Source organism: Vespa velutina, chromosome 10, assembly GCF_912470025.1.
Source record: "Vespa velutina chromosome 10, iVesVel2.1, whole genome shotgun sequence".
NCBI lineage: Eukaryota > Metazoa > Arthropoda > Insecta > Hymenoptera > Vespidae > Vespa > Vespa velutina.
The window spans coordinates 8,390,719-8,409,628 of record NC_062197.1 but is presented as its reverse complement, the minus strand read 5'-3'; the positions used below and the strand labels follow the sequence as shown (position 1 = coordinate 8,409,628).

At 28.5% G+C, this 18,910-nt stretch overlaps 1 protein-coding gene across 1 annotated transcript; it reads right to left on the bottom strand.

Annotated features, from left to right (window-relative positions):
• Window positions 1–1,318: 1,318 nt before the first annotated feature.
• On the bottom strand, window positions 1,319–17,807 carry LOC124952607 (ceramide kinase). The gene is given in 13 exon segments (XM_047502721.1): window positions 1,319–1,801; window positions 2,052–2,221; window positions 2,348–2,421; window positions 2,424–2,543; window positions 2,730–2,879; window positions 3,253–3,411; window positions 3,414–3,446; window positions 3,680–3,724; window positions 3,727–3,859; window positions 5,747–5,940; window positions 8,585–8,836; window positions 16,936–17,150; window positions 17,235–17,807. Coding segments are annotated over 12 exon segments (1,689 nt in total). The 5' UTR covers window positions 17,063–17,150; window positions 17,235–17,807; the 3' UTR covers window positions 1,319–1,569.
• Window positions 17,808–18,910: the final 1,103 nt, after the last annotated feature.

The following is an 18,910-nucleotide window of genomic DNA, read 5'->3' as shown; positions in this document are numbered from 1 at the left end:
CATTTACAATTCTCACAACCATCAATATTCTTGAATTTTTTTTCGAACCTTATTTCAGATTCTTTCACTCTTTTCATACAAAACGCACACAACAATAAGGAAATGTAACGATGAGAGTATATGACGTTCGAAAAGAATCCGATTCTGAGTTTTGTAATACCATTTAATTGGGAAGAGCTCTCTATAAATGATTAATATCGATATTATAATAGCTGTAAAAAATAGCTTTCTAATAAAATACTCTTATAAAATAACAATGATAATAATGATTGATAATAATAATAAGAATATTAATATTAATCATTATTAATTTTGGAATGCTGTTCGTTTTGTTTTTCTTTTCTTTCATTCATACGTAATATAAAGCTATACATTTAATCTAAAATTTACATGAATGTGCCAGTCTAAAACGAGTGTATATTCTCTCTCTCTCTCTCTCTCTCTCTCTCTCTCTTTCTCTCTCTCTCTCTCTCTCTCTCTCTCTCTCCCTTCTCCCCGCCCTCTCTGTTTCTTTCTTTCTTTTATAATCACTAGAGAGAGTCTTATAAAAAGAAAGAAAAAGAATAGTGCACAATATTCGTTAACTTTTTACATCAGTTACATTAATTGTTCAAACTCGATTTACTCGTATTTTCTCGAATTTAAAAGGAAATTTTCACAGATCTAGACACGCTCTAGAATCTATCAGCGAGTATAAATAAGTCAAATTTTTATTATTAAGTACGAAAACAGTTAAACACAGGCTCAATCACAATGCAACTAATGTTTACTCAATCTTTCTTCATTCTAGACTCGATGAAATCGTTATAAATGCATTTCATTAATTTCTCTTTCTTTTCTTTCTTTCTTTCGGTTTTTTTTCTATGTACAAAGACTATCACGTTCTATATTTTTCACTTTTTTTTTTATAAATCAGCCTATGTATAACTCATTAATAATAATACTTATGATAATGTAATATTAAAGACGATCTTAATAGTAACAGTAATACTATAATAATAATAATATAAAATAATAATAATAATAATAATAATAATAATAATAATAATACATAATATAATAATAACAATATAATAATAATAATAATAATAATAATGGGGTCATAATATTAATATTATAATATATAACATAATTATCAAGAAAACTATTTGGACACAGTAGAATCGTATTTGGAAAGAAAATCACTAAAAGAAATATATTAATAATTCTGTTTTTCCCAATTTTGCTCTCTCTCTCTGTCTCTCTCTCTCTCTCTCTCTCTCTCTCTCTCTCTATCTCTCTTTCTCTCTGTCTCTCTCCCTCTCTCCCTTTCTCTCTGTCTTTCTCTCTTTCAAATTAATAATGGGAGCCATAAGAACTACTCTAGAAATTTATCTTGAGGACGTATTCGATGGTCATTTGTCGTCATCAAACGATACAAAGATTTACTAGTTCACTCGATAGGTATCGTTAACGACGAAATGTCATTTTCGAGGGCAAGCTTGAAAAGGAACTTTGTGATTTCGATGCCATCATTGCAAGCCATCGAAAGGATTACTATACTACTAATTGCAATGTATTCTCTCCTAATTATTCGTGTTTTCCATTGCGATATTTTCTTTCTGTTTCTTCTTCTCCTTCTTCTTTTTCTTCTTTTCTTGTTCTCTTCTTTTTTTTCTTCTTTCTTGATCTTCTTCTTTTTCCCTTTTGTTTTAGTACCAGTAGTAAAACTCGGTGTTCATACGGAACAAAACAAGACGATGAATCTGCAACCGAATCTTGAGCTCTTCTCGTGTAAACACTCAACAACTGGCAGTGTACCCTAATAAAAATAATTGTCATTAATTGTCATAATTATTTTCCTTTTCTCTTTTAACTTTATTCTTTTTCTTTTTGTAATATTTCTCTTATTTATTTTCTTAATCATGATTTTTCTCATATTTATTATTTTGACATTAAAATTGTCATTGGAATATTTTTTTCTTTTTATTTTCTTTTTATCTTTTCTTTGATCTTTATCAAATTTTGATGAAATATGTCTTTTATTTATTTAATCATAAAACTTCACGTACCTTATCTTGACATTAGAATTTTCGATCACTTCGCCATCGCAATTCCACACGCTAAGGCCTGAAGTTCTCTGTGACCTTTGAACATTTTTCAGTTTTCTGCAAATGCAATGTTGGCAGGCACGGAATGTGAATTCTCTTGCTCTATACACCTCGACGAAGGGTAAGTCGTACTATCGAAATAAATATAAGGTCAACGAGATCGTGTCTTAAAATATTTCGGATATTTTTCTTTTTTTTTTTTCGTTCAGATTTCTACGTTATTCTCGGAATGTAAATTGATTAAAGCGTAAACTTACCAGAGTTTTTTGTTTGCTAGAAAGTCTCAGCAACATTCTAATATTGTTTATGAAGGACGTATGCCGAACCAAATGATGTCGACACAACCATCGCCTATGTGACAATGTGGACTAAAACCCATTGGACTTCTTGAACAGGCGCATGAAACGTTCGCACCGTTAACCATAAAAAATTTACCTTGGACCGTCAACCACCCTATAAATAAGGAATAAATAAGTATGTGAAAGAGGAAAAAGCTTTATTGAAAATCACATCATATTATTATAAAAATTTATTATTTTAAACCGTATCATATCATTATAAAAATCAGATATGATAACGGTTTGATCGTTTAACTGGAATCAGTATTGATTACAATAATACAATTCTTGTGTCACTTACTCGAAATTTCTTTATCAGGAATGCTATGTGCATGTGTTAAACATCTTGAACAATTTTTCATACACCTTGTACTTGCCGCCGGATGACAGGGATCCGAAAGTAATTGTATTTCACCTTCATATCCTTTGTTGGCGATAATTTTTTTGAATCCTGCAAAAAAAGCTTTTGTTATCTTCAATAAAAAATTGTTAAATTATATAACGTTAAAAGTCAAAAAATACTGCTGGCCTGTTGTTTCGAACGAATTTTCATTATCAATATCAATTTTTTTCCTTATCAATTTTATAACTATTAAGAAAAAATTATAATTATGTGTTGAAGATCATTCGAAATATAACTATTTATTGCTTTTATATTTTGAATGAAAATATGCATCGATTCCAGTGTGAATTCATAAATTATTTATAAGTATCAACAGAAGATTTCGTTATATCCAAAATATAAATATTATTCTCAAAAATATTATTCTCTCTTTTAATAACATGACATATTTAATGTTTTTTCTTCGTTCTTTCTTCCTTACCAGAATAATCGTATCTCTGAGGACCCATCCATCGAAATTTCTCGCTATCACGTATGACATCACCGAGATATCCATAGCTTAGGACACTCGCATAGAGCCTTAATAAGGAACGATTACTATGGACGGAGGAGAGATCCAATCCAGTGGTATCACCAAAATGATATGTATTGCCGCTGTTTGCACATCGGTCGTACCTGAAAACGAAAAAAATCAGAATGAAAAAAAAATTTATAAGGTAACTATATTGTAAGATAATCTATTTATAAGATCGATAAAAAAAAAAAGAAAGAAAAAAAAGAATAACCACGCGATCTTTTTTTATTATTCCACTTTCAAAATATTTGATCGAACGCAAGTTTATTATATTAGTAGCACGTGTATATTTATGTGTATAGCTATAGGTATACATAAGTAAACAAAACAATACCATGCAAACTATAGGCCACAGTATCAGTACTCCCGCTAGGTATACGCCGACAGGTAGAGAGGGGGATGGCAATCTTGCTTCTGGGTCGTCTGGATCGATTTGTTGTTCCTTGGCAGCTCTCAATACCAAACCATTGAAGACTTCAGCGAAGGTACCATCACCACCGATGCAGACGATCGCCTAAAAGAAAAAATTTAATATTAATTTTTCATCGACGTTTTAATTTTAAAATAATACTTTTTTAATACTTCGCTAATAATTTTTTGAAATATTTGTAACATTTATCAAGATATATCATAATGATAGTAAGGAATTTGTTATTATAAATTTATATATATTTATAAATGTTTAAATATTATATAGAAATAATATATAAATTGTATAATATTATATAAAAATAGAATATAAAGTAAGAAATACTATATAAAAAAATATAGAAATTATAGGTATAGGTATAACAAATATCATCGTAAACATATTTTTAGTAAAATTATTGAAAAGAAAAGCATAACTTAGATAAATTCAAGGTCGATATTATATTTATCGATTGGACGTGCCTGTAAACGAACTTTTACTTTCAACAAACTTGTCGAAAAGTATAGATATATCAAAGTTACGTTTATAGCATGACTATAGGATAATTACGTTATTGCTATGAAAAGAATAAAAAAGAAAAAGAAGAGAGAAAGAGAAAGAGAGAAAGAGAAACGATTACAAATCTGATGTAAATATACCGATAGAAATAGCGCGCACGTTCGTGACATTATTAAATTTTAATAAAAACTGAAGTAGAACACAATTTGCAATGAAATCGATTTCTCATTGTTTATTCAAGTCTTACAACGTTCAAGAAGAATACACATTCTCGTGTTGAAATTGTTTATCACGGCAGGATGAATCGAATTTCTTCGATTGATACAGACTTTTTACTTTAAACGAAATAAAAAGAAAAGAGAATTGATAAGAAACTGTTAAAACACTATTGAAATCTTCATTTCGAACAAACAATTCCTTTTCAACCATAATGATCTTCTGGCAACTAATCAATCAATATTTCAAGCATTAGAAATATTATATGTAATCTTGGAATTTGTAAAAAAAGTACTGAATATAACAATTTAGATATAAAACAAATAATAAAGTTTTAAATATATTCGGTTATCAACAGGAACTGTAGGACTTTTTGTTAAAAATAAATTCCTAATATACAATACTGATACATGTTAGATATAAAATATATTTTATTTTCAACACATTCAGTTTATCAATAATTATCAAACTATAAAAGCACAATTTTTCTAATATTTTATATTTAAATAAACAATATAATATTCAGTATTTTTTTTAATAATTCTGATACATTACTTATTATCAAACTAAATATATATGTTATAGAAATTTCATTTAATTTTTTATTCGTATATTTTTTTCTATTATTCTCGCTCGACACGATACATATTAATTTTTAATTTATTCTCCATCAATTTCATAGCAATTATCTTGATTCGATATGAAAAGTATATAACTTATGAATAATTATTCGATGATAGACTCTATCATGTCTTTAGCAATTGATATCCAATCGTAATATTTAAAAAAAATATGGGATGGAAAATTCTAACCCTAGTTAGTTGTGATGTGTATGTATGTGTATGTGTGATAAATTAAAAGTTGACAGTAAAATAGAGTCCTTTGTGAGGTTCGTTTGTTTATAAAAGGGAGAGGACTAAGACATTAGGAGTGAGAATGAGATCAAAGTGCAGCATGAATAAAGTATGCAACAAAATAACGAATAGGACAAAGAGCAATAAAAATTACCGAATGCATATGCACAAATATGAGTGGGGATGAATGCTACAGAATATACGTGAGAAAAAGTTATTAATTAATAAAATCCTTATTAATTAAGAATAAGTGAGTTAGTTAGTCTGTATCTTCCAAGTAGGGTTACGAAAAATATTCTACAGAAATATTTAAGTATAATGAAAAGATAATTCTTTCTTATAGGTACTCGATATAGAGAAACAAAAATAAATAAATTTATAGCATGAAAAATTCATTTCTTACGTGAAGGTCGCTCAAATCGGCCGTAAGCAGAGTTTCACGTATGTGTCCTGCCCTTTCGGTAATCACCATTTTCGTTTCAATACCAGCGATGGTCATCAAAGGTTGTACATCTTTTTCCCATATTTTCAACCCCTTTTTTTTACCACCTATGGGGTTCACGAATAACATCACTTTCCGCGGACGATACGTCATACCTGAACCAATAATTAAACTGTTGTTAACGTGTAGATTTTTTGAATAATAAAATATATCAATACAAATAACATCATTTTATTATAATAATTAGAAATAACACATTGTTTTCAAAACAACGATCGTATTAATATAACAATCACATTGTGAAAAATTTCTTTTTTCATTCTTGATTTTCGATAATCTAGTGTCATAACATATTTCATAGATTTTGTTATTACTGTTGTTTTAAAATGAATCGAAATAATAATTAATATGGAAATAATTCTTCAATATAGTTACACAATACATCTGTTTTATAACCATACAATATAGAATATAACGATTCGATGATTTATGTTTCTACAGATTAGTTCATCAATGATTCACAAAATATTTACGTACAAAAAGATTCGGAAATTATAGATAATTCATTGAAAATTATTGAATCTTTTTAATCATAGTCTTTTTTATCATTGACGAACTAATTTATAGACAAGCCACAAATAATTTAATCTATTTATTCAACATATCACGATTATCAATTTATTATATTTCATTATTATTAATTTATTTAATGAAATTTCCACAATCATTAATTTAACGAATAATTAAATAACTAATTTAATCCTGTAGTATCGACCTTGTGTCATGAATAAAGATTGAATTGTTAATTAGTAACAATAATTAAATATTTTGCTCATAATTGTCAAACATTAATTAAATAATAATACATACGCAAAATGATAGATGGAAAAGCAGATCAATACCGTAAAGACAAACGACGGTTCATAATTAGCGAACCCGTACGATTATATAGTTTAAACATAATATCCAATATGCAACATAAATCAATCATGTTATTCGTAAGTACTTACATCTATTATCCTCAACGACAAATGTATGGTCATTTTCTTCTTTTTGTTTTTTTTTTTTTTTTTCCCCTATCAAACTGTACATATTCGATATCGAGAATAAAAGAAATAAATCGAGAAAAGAGAAAAATGATCAATATTGTAAAATGTATTTTACATGTCATGCATTATGACATCATAACAAGTTAACGTGAGAAAAGTATATTTCCCTAGAACTCTTCCATTCATAAATTAACGTTACACTTTATTAAATTTATTTAATAAAACAAATCAGTAGGAAATAATTTTATTTATCCAACAATCACTTAACACAAACGCATATGCGTATGTGTTATGTATAAAATGTATAAATAAAACATACTTTACTACAAGGACATAATAACAAGCTGACGTGACAACAATATTTTCCCCTACGATAATTCGATATCATTTTTAAAGTGGCACTACATTTAATTCATTTAATAAATCAAGTCAATAACAAAACATTTTGTTTTAAATTACTTTGAAAGTATGTATGTACGTATATACATCGTGTATATACATCATGAGATATTAAAAACTAAACAAAAATCAAATTAGAGTTGGCCTGTGAATCGAACACTAAAAGATAATAATTACAATAAGTGCATTGTAAAAGTAAACGTAAGGTAGAAATAATTACATGTGTATATTTAGCAAAATAAAAATCATGAATGCATGAATTATAAAGCAAGAAAAAAATGGTTTCGTGCGCTATGAAATATGCTTACATAAAATGTATTCGCGTCTTCTCTAATATACTCCTCTCTCTCTTTTTTTCTTTTCTACATGCGTGCAACGTCGTACGCTCAAGCCGAATAATAAACGAACGAAACGGCCGAGTATGTTTTTTAATATTCTTCTAACGATGAAAAGCAGAAATAGAGAGAGAGAGAGAGAGAGAGAGAAAGCGGAAGAGAGAAAGAGAATAAGTAGTAAAGATGGAAATAAAGAACAAATTAAAAAGCATGTTATCGCAAGGAAACTAATTATTCATCGATGATGTAATCACGTTTAGATGATATTAAAATTTAATAGGTTAATTAAGATTCTCGGAGACATTCAATTTCACATTCTTTTATTTTTTACCAGTCTCTTATTTTCTTGATTGTTCGCAACGCAGAATGGTAATTAAAAAAAAAAGAAAAAGAAAAAAACAAGCAGTCAAGCTATCGATAGTCTGGCAAGTCAGTCTTTTAAAATTGACTTTGACAACAATTATCTTTATATCCGATTAATAATCGTCCTTGACATTCGTTATTCCAAGAAAAGTCACGTTTTTCTCTCCTTCCGTTTTATCTTTTTTAAAACGTTTGTTTTAAAATACAGGTAAAAAGTTTCACAATTTTTATTACCAATGGAAAATTCGAAACCTTGTATCATATTTGTTTTTCTTTTGGCAAACTTTTAATTTAATCAGAAATTTATCTAAAGAAATCGTGAAACGTATGTAATCAATCAAGTTACGTTTAAACATTTAATGTTAACATTTCATCGAATACATTTGATTAATCCATAAGAAGAAAGAAAAATGTTTCATATTTCGAAATTGATTAGACGTAAATTGATTCTTCTTCTTCATCTCTCTCTCTCTCCTCCTCCTCTCTCTCTCTCTCTCTCTCGTTCTCTCTCTCGCTCTCTCTCTCATCTCCTCCCTCTTCTCTCTCTTCCCTCCTCTCCTCTCTCTCTCTCTCTCCTCTCTCTCTCTTCCTCTCCTCTCTCTCCTCTCTCTTTCTCTGGATGTATTTACCCTTTTTATTATTGAGATACTCACCTAAAAGATAATTTCGAATGGTTTTCACCCAAGAAGCAATCTGCCGAGGGTCAGTATGGCTCATAGTAACACTGTGATGACTCCATTTGTTTTTCGATCCTCTCACGGCATAATGTAAAATGAAATTCGTTGGGCATACTATCGGCGACGTGGGCGAGGTTGACGCTTGTTTTTCCTTGACATTAACGCCATGAATCCAATCATCTCCGTAACGTACCGCCAGAACGTCCGTCATTGGAAGCGACCATCTTGCTGAGAAAATAAATTTCATAATTTTTAGAGAAAAATTTATCGCCTCAAGAAACATACGATGATCGATGATGTTAACAAATTGAAACTAATTAACAATTAAATTTGATGAAATAAAGAAATTACTATAATTTCGTTGTGTTTTTTAATATTCCTGCAAGAAATAATAATGATTAACCTTATTTTATAATTGATCATAATTTTATTTCACTTTTATATTTAAAAAAAAATAATATAACAATTAAATTTTTATAAGATATATAATTTCATTTTCTTTTATTCATATCCTTGAAAAAAAATATAAATATAAAAACGATCGTTATAACACACGTGTCTTATCTATAAGTATGTACATATTTTTTAATCGATTTCCTTGAAAACGGTTATGAAAGCGAATGATTAATATCGCTAATTTTATTCCCGATGATTAGATTAGTCTTAACAATATCAACCGATTGTTAAATAACGATTCTTAGATGTAGAAACGAAAAGAAATAAATTCATTTGGAAGTACTTGCGTACTTATGAGTTGGGATATATTTGTATCTACAAATGTATATATACAAACTCCATAAATTTTAATAAATGTTAAAAGGAAACATCCATGATTATGTATTGGTATAAATAAAAATATAGTTATACAGACAGATTGAGTAATAAAAGGCAATCGACATAATATATATATGAACATAAAATTTGCGATATTTGATTTCTCATTTAAGTTAAATGTATATAACAAGGGATTAGAATATCATTACAGTCAAGTTGAAAATAAATAACGATAAATAAAACAAAATGAAAAAGAAATAATTCTTCATGTATATATCAAAATTATGTATAAATATTGATATATGTCATATAAGCTACGATATATATATATATATATATATATATATATATATATATATATCATAGCGATAACTTACGATATTCGATAAATAGTACACTGTGACAAACTCTAAATGAAGAATTCGATACTTGAAGTGAAATATAAGTGGATATATTTCACTTAAATGTAATAAATATTATATATAATAAATATTTTTATATATAAAAATTATTTGATACATACATATGTATAATATATCTTATTGTAAGCGTGCTCAGAGCTTCAATTTACACCTATTGTTAGTTTAGAGCATTTCTTGGTAACCAATCAAGATAAATAAAAGAAGATTTGTTTATAAACAAAGACAGGAAAAGCTTTCGAAGAACATCTGAGAGATTCGAACGTGTTGCGCAAACGCGAACTAACATTTAATTTTCGTTTTTTTATTATAAATGATTGTAAATAATCGTAAATAAACGGAGTTTCTTGCAAATTTTCGCGCCAAGTGTAACATTATAAATACATAATATTATCTCTATTCGATTTTTATTATATTACTTACCTATATATGTAAATATATAGGTAAAATCTGTATATATATATTACAGATTTTATATGTATATATAATATATATATATATATATATATATTTTAAACGATCGAAATCAAATATAGTTATTTATAGAAATCAGAGAAGGGATATGGAAAATAATCTGGGATATTGAATAACATTTGTTATCAATAAAATGTCACGTTTATTCCGAAATATTAAACAATTAATAATCTCAAATTCGTAAATTAAATTGAGTAATAACAAGCGTTTCTGTTGTTTTTTTTCTCAAACCTTCGCATTCTTTCAAGAGAAAATAGAAAAATAGAATTGTCTTTCTTCGGGTCTATATTTTTTAATAGTGAAATAAAATAATCCAGGTCCGAATAATAGAACTGGAAATAGATAGTACTGTGATTTATTTGTAGACGTGATATACACATAAAATGGATTCTATCTAAGAAAATGTCCAATCGATTTATCATTATTTATTAGACGTCAAACAAACGATGTTGTGGGTCTGCTATAGTCGTTTCACGGTTCAGTAACATCTGTCAATTATGCACGTGCTGACATAACTATCGTTAAGCATTCTTTTTCGTTCGTGCTACGAATACAAATCGAAATTGATATTCGACGTAATATATACGAATGTAAACAGATACGTTTGATCAAAATTCAATTTTGAACAATTTCACTTTTGAAATACATAAATACATATTATGTACTATCTACTTTCTCATATATTCATTTATATTTTATAAAACTAAGAAAATTTCTTTTATTTTCAGTTTATTTTTTATTCATATATTTATTTATTCATTTTTTGTTTTTTTTCTTCTTAATTAAACAAAATCTCAACATCGTTATGAACGTAAGAGGATAAAAAAAAATGTAAATCGATCTTAATTTCCACAATTAAGAACTCGAAAAAAAATTCATTATCGTCATTTCATGTTAATACATCAGAGAACGCAAACATTCCATTAAAATATTTCATCTGCACAGCAACGAAACCAGCAGCAATAACACAACAGAACGTATACGTTGCTGCGTGCAATGAGGTATATACGTCAGCCGCCATTATCGCTAAAATTACTGATTTACTTTCTATCTTTAAATGAAAGCGTATTAAAGTATACCTTCATAGGTATTGTAGATATCCTTATCTTTAACTATAAACTCGACATAGTTATCACGTAGAATATTAACAACTCAAATTATTTGTGATTCTATTAATGTATATATTTTCTCTTTTATCTTTTATAAAATTATTACATAATCTTTTCATTAGATTCTTTACATATGTGTCATTTCAAAAAGTAAATAAAATATAAAATAAAAAAGTTTTCAGTGGTTCTCAAGAATATTAATCAACGTAACGGAACGAAACGAGATGACGAATATTTCAGTGGTTCTCAATCTACTTTACGTTCGATTAGTATCAATCAATCATCATTGTTTATGACGATATCATAAATTAAAGAACACTTAAATGTAATTAAAATACTTCCGTATGTATTATATGGTAAACAAGATTATTGTTGAATTATAAAGAAAACAAATGAAGAATATTATAAAATAAAGAGAATAAAAATTACGAATGACACTTCTAAAGCTTATATGATACCAATACATATTTAAAAGTATATATGTTCTAACTTATATAGATATATTATGTACGTATACACATGCGTAACATATATACATAAATATGAGTACACAAACAAGGGAAGAAAATGTGGGCCAATTATTGCGAGCCTCTTATAACGCTTTATAATATGAATACGTGCTATTATAAACGTTATAGTTAATTCAACGGACATTCCAATGGAAAAAAAGAACGAGTTTCCTTCGATACGATTTTATTGGATAGAGTCTTCTTACGCATGTGTTTTTTATCGATTATAATATGCAGAAACGACTATGAGGGACAGAAAAAAAGAAAGAAAGAGAAAGAGAGAAAAAGTATTTCAATCAATGTCGCACAGCTTCAATCAGAAATGCAAATCGATGCAAAATATATATTGAATGCCAAGAAAAAAAAAAAAAAAAGAAAATAAAATGTACAAAGTAATCGTTAAATTCAGTTAAAAAAAGTGGATAAAATGAGTAATAAATGTACGTCGACAGAGTGAGCAAATATTTTTTAATGCTAATATATTCAAATGACAATACATATGATAGTTAAAAATACTTAGCATTTGGATAACTTTAGGTGCTATCTGATATAAAAGCAAATATTCTTTTTCTTTAATATCTCTTTTTTATCATCAATTTATAGTATAGTACGTAGATATGTTATTTTTTGAACATTCTGAACATACAAAGACAATGTCGTAGATGTTATTTAAGCAATTTATATCATGACAAAATGACGTCAATCATTATATAAATTATATTCTTTTTTTTTTTTTGTATTTTTTTTTTGCTTTCTTTTTTGCTTTTTTCTATTTTTTTTTTTTTTTTCTTTTTCTTTTGATTATAATTTGCACGTCGCATAATATTTTAACTACATTTATTATTCGTCAACATTTTAATGAATAATAATCAAGATAGTAGAGAAGGCCGTAACAACTAGTTTCCTTGTAAAGAAACAAGACAGCCTTTCGCTCTCGAAATCCTTCAATGAATCGGCTATTTCCTTCGGGTCATACGTTCCATTCCTAACTAACTACCTGTCCTTTCACATATCAAATAGCTATCGTCCCCTTGTTGATTTAATTTCTCTGAGAGAATTACGCTGTGTTGATAAAAACGTGTAACAAAAAATCTGTTTAATTTTAAAATCACGATCCGAACATTTTGTATTTTCATTGAAAAAATAAAAAGATAAAATAAAATAAAAAAATAAAACAGTAATTTCAATATTCGTTATCATTGAGATTTGAAACAAAAAAAAAACGAAAAATTTGAAGTCTAATAAATAATAATTTATTACTTGACCGATTTTATATTCACAAAAGAGGAAGTTCAGTCGATTTCAAGCACCTAACGACCTCGGCCCCTAAATACAAGCAACATATATTTATGCATACATACACATTAGGTATAAATCCTCTTACAATACGACCTTGAATCGTAAAGATCTCCGAACAATGTGAACAACCTTAAAAGGAAATGACGAATTTATTAATACATTTGTAGGTATCTAGTTAATATAATACACTATCGTTTAGAAACTTGAAATAAATATGGATTTTGTTGCTTTTTTGAATGATTCTCGAAATGCGAATCAACAATTCGTATGACAAGAGACTCGCTATGACGTGAGTAAGCAAGTCTCACAGTCCACGTTTCTTTCCGTGTTGCGTGAGGATAATACCGAGCGATAAGTTTGACCTCAACAACAAAAAACCTAGAAAGGTTGACACACCTTTCATAAATGCAAATGTTTCATTATGTTATGTATACTTCCATTAAAATCTCGCTAATTAAATGTTGTTTGCCTTATGCAATTCTTTTTTATTTCTTTCTTTTTTCTTTTTCTTTGGTTATAGATACACAAAACTGCGATTATTAAAATATACAAAATAATAATATTAAAAAATTAAAATGTATACAATAAATTCGGTTTATATGTATACACGCGATTTTCCTAAATATTAAAATGCAAAAAAGAAAATGTTGCAGACGAATGTTGTATAATGTCAAAAGGAGCACATCGTAGTGATACTTTTTTGGGATAACCTTGAAAGTTATATCAAAACCACGTATATATTTTTTAATGAAATCCTATTTTTTTATTATATATTCTTGTAATTTACATCAAACTATTTCCAAAACACTTGTATTTTATATTGTTAAGTTATTAAGCTTCAAATTTAGTGCTTACGGCGTTAACATTACTCGATGTAGCCCACGGAGAGGTAAATTCGGTCTGACTTTATGTGCTTCTAGACAAAGAACAATTGAATTGAACTACATCGATGCAAAATATATAAATGCATTCTTAATAATGGAACACATGTAAATAGAAACACGTTAATGCCAACTGAATGCCAATTTCAAGAACAGGAAATAATAGAAAAGAAAGGAGAGGGAAAAATTGAACAAAACAGGAAAAGATAAGCTCGTACCGAATCGGCTTTTATCGGATAGCTAAAAATATCCGAAGATAGCGACTATTTTTGGTTATTTTTGATTATTTTTGGTAACAAGATTGTGTTTGAGCTTGTGTCTGGCATTGTATTTGGGGTTGAGTCTAGGGTAGTATCTGACATCTGCGGCAATCTCCGGCAAACTTTGCAAGAAAACTATGTTACATGTTCCGGGTTCTATGTTCTGTGTATACGGATGACGCGATGGTAACGTGCTTTCTATCGGATCCAACGACCCAAGTTCTAAATTCGGCCGCGGGAAAAAATGTTATTTCATAAATTCCAACGGTTCTTAATCATCCAATGCGCCGATAATATCTTAAGCACATATTTGCAATTTCGAAAACAATCAATGATAAAATTTAGCCACAGGAAAAAATGTTTTTCCTTTACACATCGAATCATTACACATTGTCTGAAGTAATACGAATGCTTGATATATTACTTCCATAAAAGAAAGTACGAAAATGTTTTTCTTATTATTATTATACTTATGGTTCTTATTATTATTCTCATTATTCTTATTATTCTTATTATTATAATTATTATTCTTATTATTATTACTATTATTTTTATTATTATTACTATTATTCTTCTAATTATTATTGTTATTACTATTATTAATATTATTATTATTATTATTATTATTAATATAGCTTTTATAGTGCTGATAATTATTATATTCATTATTATTATTATTATTATTATCATTGTTAACAAACAAAAATCGAAAACAATAAAACTCGTCTAAATTTCTGTTGAACATTGATATTGTAACAAAGTAAATAAATTTCTATGTATTATTGATTAGAAGGAAGCAGAACGATATGCAAATCGTACTCAAGGACGTAACGTGTGCACGTATCGACACATGTTTCGATATCCACGTGACTGGACAGTCAAAGTTCTATATTTTTCAAGAGCTCGAATATCTCTTTCTCTTTTTTTTTTCTCTCTCTAATAAAAATTAAATATTATCCAAACAGTTTACTTATTCTTCAAGAATATTTTTCTTTCTTTTTTATTTTTATCCAATAACATCGATTTACGATAGTAATGTCATTAAATATACACATAAACAAGATCGATTATAAAGGTTATGTTTCTTACATATATCGAATAAATCATATAACACGAATATTTTTATTTATATTTAAGTAAAAACTATGGAAAGATTATTTGACTTTGAAGAGAATTTGTCATAAATAATAATACTTCAGGAAAAAGAACGAGAGAGAGGAGAGAGAAAGATTCATAATAAGTTATATGATTCATTAATATAAATATACATATACATACATACATATATACATGCATAAAATACTAAAAATACTAAAGTTTTCTGAATAAAAGTATTAAAAAATCATTATTTATTGTATCATTATATGTACAACTTTACTTTTGATCAATATAGATATCATAAAATATACGAGGAAAATTATATTACAAAATGGAAGACACTCTCCTTAAATGAAACTTAACCTCTAAGGAGTCATTTTAAAATTATATAAAATATACGAGAAAAAAAGAAAGAAAGAGAGAGAGAGAGAAAATAAAAAGAACACATTAATCTTTCCCTTCTTTAAAAGATAGAAAATCCAAAAAGAAAGAAAACTAAAAAAAGCTCATAAAGTTAAATAATCGTTTCGAAAGTATAACAAAAGAAAAGAAAATGGGACTGTGATAATGTCATTATAACTATAATTTCAATGGACAACTACCGCTCTTCTTCCTAACAGTGTCATACAAATGAAAGGGCAAGGTCAAGCATCGTAGCATTTTCTCGATACGACCCACTTCCACCATTCCTTTCATTCAGGAACGGTTGTCGCGCGAACGTTCGAAATACGAACTTTTATTTAACAATTCTTCGATCTAATTATTTATCCGAAAAAAATTTCGAGCTTATGAAAAAATAATTCATCGTAAATCGAACGAAAGTGACGTATCTAATCAAGAACTTAGTCTTTATTTTGATATCTCTTAATCTCGAATATCTTAATTTACGAAACTCCATTTCGAAACCTCCAAACTCTTGTCTTATCTCTCGTAAATTAATCTCCGACATCAAGTTGAATAGAATATTGTAATTGATTTCGATAAGAAAAATAAAATAAAAGAAGATATATTGGATATTCTCGAGCTTAAGAATTATCAATGTACTTTCTTTTATAAAGTTCTTTCTTTTATAAAGTTCTATATTTTATTTTTTCCCGAAAATATAATATATACGCAAGAAAAACTAGTATTGTAGATCCAAAAAGATCTTAAACTTTTGTAAACACACAAAAATCGCAAATCAATTATCTAGTAGAAAGAGGAAAAAATGTGTATCTATATGCGCATCTTTCTGTTTCAAGGTCAACGAAGAGTACAAAAAAGGATATTAGAAGCAATACGTTCCCCCCCCCCCCCCAAAAAAGAAGAAAGAAAAAGAAAAAGAAGAAAAAAAGAAAGCAGGAAAAGAAAAAGAAAGCTGAACACAATAATGTTCGGAAATAGAAATACTTCACTAAGTTAATAGAATAGAAAGGCACGTGGTGACACTTTAAAAGTATGTATGTCCACGTTTGTTTGTTTTAATACGTCGCAATAAATAAAACGCGTTTCGTTTCTGACTTACTATAAGGTGGTCTTTCCGTTTCCCAGATGAGGATGCCACGATGAAAATACACACGACATCTTTTCTTCTTCACGATGAAAGTGTTTAAAAGCACCGATTTGGATGAGTGGTCTGCTGTGTCTTGCATTTTTCCCGTTTGAACTTATCTCTTTGTCTATAATCTTTATCTATCTTACACTCTCTCTCTCTCTCTCCCTCTCCCTCTCTCTCTCTCTCTCTCCCTCTCCCTCTCTCTCCCTCTCTCCTCTCTCTCTCTCTCGCTCCTCTCCTCTCTCTCCTCTCTCTCCTCTCTCTCTCTCCTCTCTCTCTCTCTTTATCTATCTATATCTACCTTTCTCTTTAATCAAGAAAGAGCAGAAAGAAAAAGTTTCAGAGGCTGGAACACACAACGACGACGCAATGACGAAGACGACGAAGAAAAATAAGAATAAGAATAGAAGGAGCACGGAAACAACATGAGCTTCTCACGAAACAAGGCGACATCATTCCGCTGTGCGATCGATCCGCACAAACACCGAGCGAGGCCGGCCGTGCTTACGAAGAGCCATCGTTGCAAAATGGAAAAGGAGGAGAAAGAGAAAGAGAAAGAGAAAGAGAGAGAGAGCTAAAGAGACTGTCGAAAATCGAGAAGGCGTCGTGCGAAAACTAGGTCGGAAGACAAACGCACGAGAATGCGTCTTTCGCGCACACCGTTTCGCAGTACTCTACCGCACGATTGCGCTCAAGTACGGCAAGCAGTCCACCAACACTCCCAACGTAGCGTTACTTTTCCTATTGCTACTGATATTACTACTACTACTCTGCTACTGCTGTTACTACTGCTGCTGCTGCTGCTGCTGCTGCTGCTACTGCGCTACTGCCGCTACGGCGGCGAATACTCGACTGGCTTTATCCTTCTTTGCCTTTCGCGATACGTAAGCAGCACTTTAGAAAGATATAAACGGTGACACTGGACGTTGACGATGGATTCAAAGAATCTTCGAATAAGGAAAAAGGAATAAAGTTCTAAGGATCATTTTATCCAAATTTGAAAAAAGGAACTGAATAACGATGATCCTTCGGTAGATATCAGTTTTTTCTATTTAGAGATTTTTTTTAGAAGGATAAAATAATTAATTGATATTATTTTATGTAGGAAAAGAAAGAAAGGAGAGAGAGAACAAATATATATATATATATAATATATATATATATATATATATTATATATATATATATATTGTAATATATATGTAATAATAATATATATATATATATATTTATTATATATTTATATATTTTATATATATATTATTTATTATATATTATATATATAGTTATATTATATATGTATATACATACACATATATATATGCTATATTAAACAAAGCTGTTCAATATTTATAATTTTGTAGTGTAAAAATATTTTTCTACCTTATCGACTGATCTTATGTTGATAAGCATCAATTACAAAAGGTCTTATACTTTTCGGTTTACTTTACTCTTATCGGTAAGGTAGATTTCGTATGAAAAAAGTTTCCATACTTAACGCCGATAGTATCTATGTATAGATAATTATACTTTGAATATTTTCTTCATTGCTGTCGGCCTGATATCGACTGTTTGATGTTTCTTTTTATTGTTTTTCTTTTATTTTTAATATACTTCGTAAATTACATAGCTAAATACTTGTAAATTAAAAACTAAAATATTGCGAATCCACGTTGCGTGATAGAAATATCAATCGAAAGTATGCGATTTAGCAATTTCAGAAGAATACCGAATGGGAAGCTTTTACACGTATATATACTTTGTTCTTCTTCGTGCAGTTACTTCGTTGAAATGACTAACAATAGAATGAAACTATCAAACTATAACGAATTCAGTCAAAAATAAATATAAATTACTTCTTATATTGTTCAATAAAATTAATTGGCATTAAACATTTAATTTGCTTGTTTAAGCACCGATTTTCGAACTATCCGATGTAAATATGT